The sequence below is a fragment of the Arachis hypogaea genome, chromosome 19 (genome assembly GCF_003086295.3).
Source record: "Arachis hypogaea cultivar Tifrunner chromosome 19, arahy.Tifrunner.gnm2.J5K5, whole genome shotgun sequence".
NCBI lineage: Eukaryota > Viridiplantae > Streptophyta > Magnoliopsida > Fabales > Fabaceae > Arachis > Arachis hypogaea.
The window spans coordinates 16,161,460-16,172,827 of record NC_092054.1 but is presented as its reverse complement, the minus strand read 5'-3'; the positions used below and the strand labels follow the sequence as shown (position 1 = coordinate 16,172,827).

General features: G+C 30.7%; 1 protein-coding gene across 1 annotated transcript; it reads right to left on the bottom strand.

Annotated features, from left to right (window-relative positions):
* Positions 1-1,878: 1,878 nt before the first annotated feature.
* LOC112779575 (uncharacterized) lies at positions 1,879-3,236 on the bottom strand. Its single transcript, XM_025823893.2, has one exon. It carries the CDS (start codon positions 3,168-3,170, stop codon positions 2,571-2,573), a length of 600 nt encoding a protein of 199 aa, XP_025679678.1. The 5' UTR covers positions 3,171-3,236; the 3' UTR covers positions 1,879-2,570.
* Positions 3,237-11,368: the final 8,132 nt, after the last annotated feature.

Here is an 11,368-nt window from a genome sequence, read left to right as displayed (position 1 = left end):
CAAACAAGGTCTTAAAATTTCATGACAAAGAAAAAATCAAAAATAAGATTTTGTTAACAAGCTAAGTGCCTTTAGGAGATTCTAATAGCACAAATAAAAAGTTATAATAAAAATGTAAATTAATTATATTTTTTATTTTTTATATATTAAATATATTAAAAAATAAAAAATTTTCTTTTTATCTTAATTAATACTTCTAGAACTTTTTTTATAATTAAATCTAAAAAAATAAAAAAAGAGAAACATGAATTTTCTCAGCTTATAAGCTCCCATAAAATAAAATAAAAAAAGTATATGTAAATAATTTATAATAATTTAATTTTAAATAATTATAATTATTAATTTTATATTTAAAAAAATAAAATTTAAATAATTATTAATTAATAATAATTTAAAAAATCAAAATTATCAATTGATAACAAATTGATTAATAATTAATTGATTAAGTGTTAATTATTTAACGAATTTCAATAAAATATTAGGAGTGAAGAAAATCCAGCCCCTACTATTTTTTTTTTGAAGGATTACGAAGCTCCTAAACAAAAAAAAAATACCATTTTCGACTCTTGATATTTAATTTTGTGGGATTGATTAGTCCCTCTATCAATGATATCTCTTTAAAATATATTTATGTGACATGTTAATCATTAATATATCATCTATTTAATTTTTATTTGTAAAAATAGTTTAAAAATTACTAATATTTTCTAGTTTTATACAGTAAATTTAGCTAATGTATTTAAAAAAGGTAATAGAAAAATAAAAATAAAAACTAAACGACCTTAATAATTATCTTTAAAAGATAACGAAACTCCCTACAACAAAAAATTTGTTAATCCTAATTAATTTTTAATGGATAAATCAACAGTTAAACATGTTATGTTGTCTTATTCCATTAATAACAATAAAAAATATTAATAAAAAGATTAATTAATCTCGTAAAAATAAAAATTAAAAATAAAAAAAGATATTTTTTTTATTAAAAATCTCATTATCTTTTGAAATAATTCTCAACAGACCATTTATAAATTTTTTTTTCAAATATTAGTGGTAGAACGTAGGCACAAAACATGCCAAACACAAACCTAGGGGCAGCCTAGTAAATCAATGTTTAAATATACCAAGTGCTAACAACTTATAACATACTAATTTGGCATCATTAGATCACTTTCTCGTTCCTTTTTGGCCACAACCCTAGCATATAGAAACAAACAAAACAAGTAGCGCCAAAATTCGCTTTAATTATATTTGGATAAGGAAGTTATTGTCCACTTATTTAGAACGATATTTCAGATCCCAGACGACATGGCGCCGTACAAAGTTACAAGGTTTTTGCTTCTCAAACTTCTCCGTAATTTAATCATATCCATCCTTTTTCTATTTATAATTTTATATGCATATGCATCTATGCAAATAATTCCTAATTTAGCCTAATTTTTAAGTACGAACCACTAGAACTACTTTATACAATTTTTCATTTTGGGAAGTGATACTAATTTGTACAACGTTCTATTTTTGTAATATTACTTTATTAAGCAGATATTATTATTAAAATTATAATAATTATCTTACATTTTTTATCAATTTAAATTTTATTTATTATGTTTTTCATGATTTTTTTAATTCAAGAAATTTAGTACTAGTGTATTATAAATCTAAAATTTATTTAAAAATTTGACAAATATTTGATACACTTAATTAAACGAACAAATAAACTCACCACTCATTAAACATTGATTCAAGTTGATAAAAAATATATATATATATATATAATGTTAGAACTTAAGAAAACAATAAATATCAGCTAATAATCTGGTAAAATTGTTCACAGATCCAAAAGTCTAAAACATCAAGTGGAGAGAGAGAGAGAGAGAGTAATTCCGTATAAACAATTAAACATTGCCTGAAGCTGCATGGTAAAAACATACACCATAGCCATAGAAGAATTATTATATTGTGCTTGATGTTTCTTGAATCACCCCTTAAATTCCCTCTCCAGCCTCTTCATCTTTCTAATGCATACAACAAATTAAAGAGAAGAAAATAAATTTATACATAGTACTATACACTTCTAACACCTCATATATATATCTCTAACACGAGTCTTACCAGCCATAAAACTTATTTATTGTCTTAAATACAAGCTGTTAAGACTCGTATCTGTATCATAATTTTTTAACAGAAAGAAGAAACTTAATTTGAACTACAAAATAAAAACCTACGCCCTAAACAAACCCTCAAGTTACACACACCACATACAGTAGTAGTAGTGGATATAATAATTAACAAGTAGTAACTGAATTGTGGTTGCAGTGCAGTTGTTTGGAATGCAAACTTGAAAGAAAAAACATACAAGTAATGACGGTCCAAATTATGTATCAACAATAATATCAGATGCCTAAAAACTCAATGCAGTTTTCTTTAAATATAGTTAATAGTTAAGAATTGTTAAATAATTCAACTATCAAATTCGTATAAAGATAACTGCATTAGACCTTTGGTATGTACCAACTTCGGTTGTAGTGGAAAATTAGCATCCAAAGACACCATTATTATTGGCTTCAATCTTGTCACAATCCTCTAGCCAACATTTCTTGGAACCTTCTATCAGATTCTTGCTTTTCCAACCTGAACTTCTCATGGCAATTGGCAATGAACATTTCAGCCATCAAATCAATCTCGTTAATCTCTTTGGAACTCTGATCTTCTTCCCCGCCATGATGAGGCTTCTCCTCAAGCCACTGCAAGTACCCTGCAAGGTCTAGGTCATGGAAATTCTCACCAACAACCTCTTGTTGTTGCTGCTTCTCGGAAGGGAGCACGGTGTTCCATTTGTTTGTTGGGAGCACTGGAAGAACGTGATGAGTAGCAGTAGAGGATTTTGAGGAGCACCAATTATAGTGGAGCCTGAAAGAACCCAGAATAATCCTATTGGTCTTTCTAGAATAGTGGTGATGAGGGAAATCAATGGTTGAATCGTAGTTGTTGTTAATGATGTTGAGGATTATGGCTTTGAATTTGGAGAGAGAACGTATGAGCCTGCACATGTGGGAGAGTACGAGGGTTTGGATAAGGTTCTTGAGCTTATTGGTAGAACTCAAAGCTGATGAAGGAGAAGAAGAAGAAGAAGTTGATGATGATTTTGAGAACATTTGGAGAGGACTCAACATTTTTGTTTGTGAGAGAGAGAGAGAGAGAGAGAGAGAGAGAGAGTTCTCTTGCGAGTGCTTTGTGTTGCTCATGTGATGGTAGTTTTATATTATATGGGGAAGCTAATTATTAATTAATCATAATTGGGTTACAACTTTGCCCCTTGACTTTTTGTTAATTTCAAGAAAAACCACAAATTCACATATGTTTTTAAAATTTACAAGGGGCAACCTCTTGCTAAAAATAGGTCCAAAAGGTGTCGGAACAACAATTTCGAACACCATAATAATGCAATTAAAACTTTAAGAATCAATCTAAATTGATGCACCGACCACATGAATTTTAGGAATTACTATAAAAAATTAGACGAAAATTAGTTAATAAAAAATAAATTAATGGTGGAATTAGTATCTCTGAATTTTTTCTTAAAACATTTTAGTGATTATATTAGTTTTTCAAATTTTATAAATTAATTATTTTTGTCTTTCCATCACTCAATTAATGATTTCTGTTAACGTTTGATGATATAAAATGTTAACTTACATAATATCTAACGTGTCTAATTGGATGCTGAACAAATATGTTTATAAAAATCTATGAATTTAGTCTATTTTTTTAATTACGTAAACCATAATTCTAATATAACCTAACGATACTAAATTGATAATTTTTTATAAATATATTTATTTAGTGTATAATTAGATATTCAAACTGTCATGTATGATATAAATTGATGTTTCATGTCATCAATCGTTATCGAAAATTATTAATTGAGTGATTAAAGGACGAAAATAATTAATTTATAATCTTTGAATGACTAATTTGATTGATAATCGTTCAACGATAAATTTGAAGAACGAACCATCTTCTAGAAATTAATTTGACTATTAACTAAAATTTTATATCTTTAAAATATAAATCTAAAATAATTTGTATTAGTTGATTATTTATTAATTTTTATTATTTACTAGATTTATTCATCATATAAGTTACATTATAAGAATATTGAATTTAAAGATGTTTTGAGTTTTCATTTTATTTTCTATATATGCACAAACCTTTTAAATATTGATGAAAGCATCAAATTAATGCATGTTATCTCACACTTCATCTATTAATAGAAATACTTGGATTACGGTATAAGTTAATAGCTCTAAAACTATCAGCTGAAAAAGAGAGAAATATATATTCTATATATAAAAGAATGTATGTATCTCCTTCTTTTAATTAATTGTCTAAATGTAAATAGTTGTTTAATAGGGTTGGGCTCTATGGTGTTTTCGATCTAATACTAAAGAGATTTGGGGGCGTATTGTCTGAAATAGGTGGGTGAATATAAATACATATACATTTTAATTACTAATTTGATTTTCTAAATATTAAAATACATGCCTTTGTAAAATAGTTTATTAGTGCATACATACATGGTATATATCCTTAACAATTATGGGTGCAACGTTGATGATAGAAAGGGCTATGCCGGAGAAGGGAACGAGATGACGGCGGCAAGAAAGTGCCACAGTTGCCATTTGAGATAATATTGTCATTTTTATTAATATATTTTTCGTATAAATTTTTTAAGAATTTATTTTTGATACACTGTTAGTATAAAATTCTTTTATATGTGTATCTAATAACATAGCCATACATTAGCAAAAATAACTATTTTTTATATTGATCACATGAATAGTTACTAAAGAGAACAGTTGTGATTACACGACTTTGTAAAACGTTTTATACTATCAATGTATCAAAATTAAACTCTTTTTTTAATTGTATACTAACATAAATTTATAAAAAAAAAAGTGATTTTATCAAAATATGAGTGGTTATCCATTCTCTATTAATTATTCAATAACCAAATTAGAAGCTTTGGTTTAAAGAAAGATTTAGTTATAAGTGTTAAAAAAAACACACAGAGAGAATGAACACACAGAATGAATAAGAAAAAAAATCTTAGAAATATTACATGATAGTTTTTTTTTAATTAAAAAAATTCGAACTTTTCTAAATTCTAATATGGTTAATAATTGCCTATTAAGATACTCAACAAGCAAACTACCCAGAAACTCTTGTGGAAATTTAAAAAATTGCAAGTTTGTGTTGGCAACGTCATAACAGTGTGGACACTCAAATTGCATGCTCTACTGTCTTTTTCAGAGTACGTAATACACTAAGATTTTGCTCCCAAATTAAATGTAGAAAATTTTAATTAAGAGAAGTGTTAGAAGTTAGAATGAGTAGATTTTGTAATTTATAGTCATTAATTAGTTATTATTAGTATTTTTAATAGTATAAGATTACATCTAATAATATGAGATTATTCACTTTTTTTTATTAGTTAAATATTGGCCAAATTTTAATATAAATACTGGTCCTCTATACTTTTTTCAAAAAACAAATGTTTGAGTAGAATTCAAATTTTATATATATATATATATATATTGATGCCGGGACGTTGTTTGTGTCACTAATTTTGGCGAGATTAACAACCCCACTATGGTAAAAATAGCCAAGAACCCATCTTGGTTGGCTAAGCTAAAGATACACCTCTTACTCTCAAAGAGCATAGAGAAAAATAAGCACACAACTTATTTCAAATTCAAAAATCAACTTCAACTTCTATTTCATAAATAAAAGGTACATGAGTTATTTATACAAGTGAAAGAAAAAAAAAGCCTTCATAACTTGAACGATGTGGGACTAATTCATAACACAAAATTCACTATCCTAAACAATATGAAGCTTGTATTTCCTTATTACAATTAATTAATATAATTAACCTACTAACCCTACTTGCTCCTGCTGTTAGGATTTGGTTGAATTAGTCCCACATTGCTTAGGATAGCAAATGGAGTGGGTGACCTAGGCTATAAATATGAGACTAAGTTCTCCATTTGTTTTTGTACCAGTCAGAAACACTTTAAGCTTGTATCTGATTTTTCTTTTCCTCTGTACTCTTTGATTAGAGAGTGTTGTGAGGTGTAGTTAGATATTTGCTTTGAGAGAGTGTGGGTGTACTGGGGTGCCGGTATTAGAGAGAAAGAAGTCTATGTGTTGTAACAATTTTCACATAGTGATATTCTCTGGTTGTCATTTGATAACGGCCGTGATTTTTTCTCCGGTAATTGGAGTTTCCACGTTAAATTCTTGTGTTGTGATTGTGTCTATTTTATTTCTCTGTCAAAGGTGTTTTCTCAAGGGAGAATGGTGTCTTATTCCCAACAAGTGGTATTAGAGTTTCGGTTCGGTGGGATTTATTCTTAGTATGCTCTGTGGTTGCAGCCTAGTCTGACCTTCCACATCAGAAAAGAATTTTGTCCTGTGGCTTGAGGTTGATCTTTGGTTGCTGTTATTGTTGCTGGAAGGCAGTGTGACACTGTGAGAGTGATGTTTGGAAAGGTTCTGACTAAGGAAAGACTTGGTATTTAAGTGTGTCCATTGTGACCCACCTCTCTTTCCTGGGGACCCTTCCTAGTGCACAGTTAAGTTATACTATTCCAGTATACGGTTGCAACAATGTCAGGATATTCAAGTGCTGTGAAGCTTGAAATAGAGAAATTTGATGGAAGAATCAATTTTGGCTTGTGGCAAATACAAGTCAAGGATGTGTTGATACAATCAGGTTTGCACAAGGCGTTGAAGGAGAAGATCTCTGGTTGCTCTCTCTATGAGAGAAGATGATGTTCTCTAGAAGACAAGAAATATCCTTATGGTATTACCGCACTGCCATGGATAAGGATAAGTTGTGGCAATCGGGTCCACAATTACACACGGGCATTGGTTGGCGTTGAGATGCAAGGTATGTGGAGGAGTTAGGTCGATGGCTGAAGAACTTCCAGGAAAAGCCAATTTGGAAGTTGCACCATGAATTTTCAGCAAGGTTTCGATCTGTACCAAGGTGAAATGCTTGGAGTGGTCTAATTCCAAGTGAGTATACTTTCATGGTGGAGTATGATAGTTCTCTAAACTATGATTGTCGGTATAGACAATGGCAGCAAAGAATTGTCGGTGTTGACAATGGAAGCTGAAGATGTGTGACTATTTCAATCAAGGTGGAGATTGTTAGGATTTGGTTGAATTAGTCCCACATTGCTTAGGATAGCAAATGGAGTGGGCCTAGGCTATAAATATGAGGCTAAGTTCTCCATTTGTTTTTGCACCAGTCAGAAACACTTTAAGCTTGTATCTGATTTTTCTTTTCCTCTGTACTCTTTGATTAGAGAGTGTTGTGAGGTGTAGTTAGAGATTTGCTTTGAGAGAGTGTGGGTGTACTGGGGTGTCGGTGTTAGAGAGAAAGAAGTCTATATGTTGTAACAATTTTCACATAGTGATATCTCTGGTTGTCATTTGACAACGGCCGTGGTTTTTTTTTCCGATAATTGAAGTTTTCACGTTAAATTCTTGTGTTGTGATTGTGTTTATTTTATTTCTCTGTTAAAGGTGTTTTCTCAAGGAGGAATGGTGTCTTATTCCCATCACCTGCGTCACCTATTTTAATATAATAATCTATACTTGCAAATCATAGTTAAATCGTTTTACTCGCTAATGTTTTCCAAATCATTTATGAAATTGTCTCTAAAATATCTGATATACAGGAAAAAGAACTTCGTAAGAACTTCACTTTGGTTTGTGACAAATACAAATCGAGGACGATCATCGTCACATTGAAAAAAACGGTAATTGTAACTAGCTAGTAATAAAATAACTAAAATCGTGAGTGGCTGTGAAAGTAGCTATTAAATAAAATAAGATAATCAAAATCAACAGTATCATAGAGGCAACAAATATGTTGATTATTAAAAAGAATTTAGGACATTTAAACAAAGACATGTATGTAAACTTAGCAATATATACATTATAGTAGTTTATTTTTAAATAAAAAATGAGGACTTCTCTAAATTCTAATATGGTTAATATATAAATTGCCTATATATAAGATACTCAACCAGCATATCACTACAAAAAAAAGGGCTTATGGTCATGGTAAAAAATCGTAACTATAGCTAATAAAAAGGGTGACTATAGATCTATGGTCACGGTTTTGGAATTATAGTCACGGTTTTTTATTGTGACTTATTCTTTCGTGGCTATAGATCTATAGTCACAGCTTTTTTTATCTATGGTCACGGTTTCATTTTTTAAATTCTGACATTTTAGACCACGTTTTTTTACCGTGATCATAGACTCTATGGTCACTCCTCCTTAAAACCGTGACCATAGCCTTATCTATGGTCATCCCACCTTAAAACCGTGATCGTAGACCCTTTTAGGTCATCCTTTCAAAAAATCGTGACCATAGACCCTTTTAGGTCACACCCCCAAAAACTGTGATCGTAGACCTCTTTAGGCCACCTCCCAAAATCGTGACCATAGACCCTTTTAGATCACCCCCCAAAACCGTGACCATAGACCTTTTTAGGTCACCCTTTCGAAAACCCGTGACCATAGACCCCTTTAGGTCACCCCTAAAACCGTGACTACAGACTCCTTTAGGTTACCCCCAAAACCGTTACCATAGATTCCTTTAGGTCACTCTCAAACCCGAGACCATAGACCCTTTTAAGTCACCCCCTAAAATCGTGACCATAGACCGTTTTAGGTCACCTTTTTTTGAAAAACCATGACCATAGACCCCTTTTTTGTCACTGTAAAAAACTGTGACTATAGACCTCTTTAGGTCACCCCCAAAACCGTGACCATAGACCCTTTTAGGTCACCCCCCAAAACCGTGGCCATAGACCCTTTTAGGTCATCCTTTTTTGAAAAACTGTGACCATAGACCTTTTTTGGTCACTGTAAAAAACGATTACCATAGACCCCTTTAGGCCATCCTTTTTTAAAAAACCGTAATCATAAGTATTCTATGGTCACTTTTTTTCCAAAATCCGTGACCATAGCTTTTTTTTTGTCACAGTAAAAAACTGTGACCATAGAGGATCTATAATTACGGTTTTTTACCGTGACCAAAAAAATCGTAGCCATAGACCGTAATAAAAAAAAATCGTGGCCATATACCCAAAATGTTGACCCAGAAACTCTTGTGGAAATTTAAAAATTGTAAGTTGTGTTGGCAACGTCATAGACAGTGGACACTCAAATTGCATACCCCACTGTCTTTTTCCGAGTACGTAGTAAACTAAGATTTTGCTCCCAAATTAACTTTCTTGAGCAGTATCACCCTTCTAAATATCTTAGATAATCAAAATGAAAATTATCTTAAAGGCAACAAGTGCGTTGAATTATATATTAAAAAGAATTTAGGACATTTAAACAAAGACATGTATGTAAAACTCAAACTCCTTTAGCCAATAATTGGTTTGGGAAAACGTTTAAATTATTATTATTATGTTCTGTTTTCACTTTCAATCCAGATTTATCTATCTAATCCTGTTCCTAGGGTTAGGGATACAATCACCAAAGCCCCTTAATTAGCTTTTAGCGACTCATTAGTCAAGCACGCTCTAATCATTATACTGTATAAAATTACTATTAAATATTCATTAAATTGTTTGGAAGTTTCCTACGCATATTGTAATAATTGCAGAACGTATATTAATAATGTTGAAGTCTACGTAGACTTCAATTTCTTTATTTCCGTGAGCTAAACAACCATTATTTATTTATTCATTTATTTTTTTTATTTTTCTTTTTTATTGCTTAGAATTTTCGTCCTCATTCCAGCGAGAGCTATGCTATTTCGTTAAAAGCATTAAAAAATTGAAACTTTCTTCACTTAGACTTATTGACTGAATTATATTTGAAGGGAAAACGATATGTATTGAAAGGCAGTGAGGACCATAAAGGTATATTCTATTGGTTATTTCAGTGAAGGTTCTGAAAATTGAATTGCATATTCTAAGAGTTTTAAAGAAACTCGGAGAGAGAAAGAAAGAAGATTCAATGTTATTGTTGCTGTAAAATCAAGTAATAAATTCTTGTGTGTTAGTGTACATGATGCAGAGACTTTATATATGTATTATCTATTCATCGCCAGTTAACTATATTAACTAACTCTTTCCCTTCTAGTCATGCCATGCACTCTTACAGATTTGAATCATTCAAATTATCGCAAAGATGTTTGTTTATGCATTGTTTTGAGGGCTATACAATTTTTATGCTAATACTGCGTGCTTCGTTGAAATCAAAATTTCAATTATTTATGTTCAGTAGATTTTATTGTGATAATTTTAAGGTGGAAATTTAAGTATCAACTTCACGTGAAATTGATAATTGAGAGTTGTTACATGATTTAACTGATTTGATTAAATTTTTATTTAATAACTCTCAACTATCAATTTCACGTGAAGTCAACTGCACTTGAGTTTTCACCTAATTTTAAACATGTCTATTACGTTTATTTTAAACTCACTTTTCGTTAGAAAAAAAAAAAACTAAATGCTTGTAAAGTGAGATCTAAGTTGCTCTAAAGATAGTATCATCAACATATAAATATAGAGAGAGTTATGGACAATTAACAACAATTCATCGTTTCGATGTAGAGTGAATGAAAAAAATAGTATCGTGAATACCTCTTTTAAAACCATTCAGAGTTAAAAAGAAGTTTAGACGATCACATTAAGCTCTTGAAATTTGTTTAAGACCATACGAAATTTTGGTTAATAATTAGGCTCCGAACATGATTTGGACACTTCTTCTAATCAAACCTAGGTGGTCGTCTTATATATATCTCATCAGCAATGAAGCCATTAAAAAAAGGTTGATTTTACATCTATTTTGTATAATGTGATATTCTAAGATGCTACAAAGACAAGCTTAGAAACATAAATCTTTTCAAACTATTCAAGTGTGTATTCAGTGGCCTTGACCCAACGTGGATCTTCGAGGCTCTTTGATCTCCTTAACACAGTATCCTCATATTGAAAACTCTACAAACTTTGAAAACTTTAGAATATCCTAAAAGCACACTATCGTCAGATTTCGGCTCAATTTTATGGAAATGGAGGTCATGCGTGTGCTATGCGTCAATATGGAATTATGGGGGACTGGACAAATATGTGGGACAGTTTTGTTGTCAGTGTGATATAGAGGAACTCGGACCGTGCGAGTTCTTTGGATTTAATTTTTGAATAACAAATCGCACGGTCCGATTTGCAATGGAGGGGAAAAATTTTGGGTTGTTGAAATTGTACCCTACGTTTTCTTTAGTAGGTAATTTTGATGCATATCGCACGGTCCGAGTTCGTATATGAGAGTT

Excerpts from the sequence above, each read along its gene's own strand:
- LOC112779575 (XM_025823893.2), bottom strand. The coding sequence starts at position 3,170 with ATGTTGAGTCCTCTCCAAATGTTCTCAAAATCATCATCAACTTCTTCT.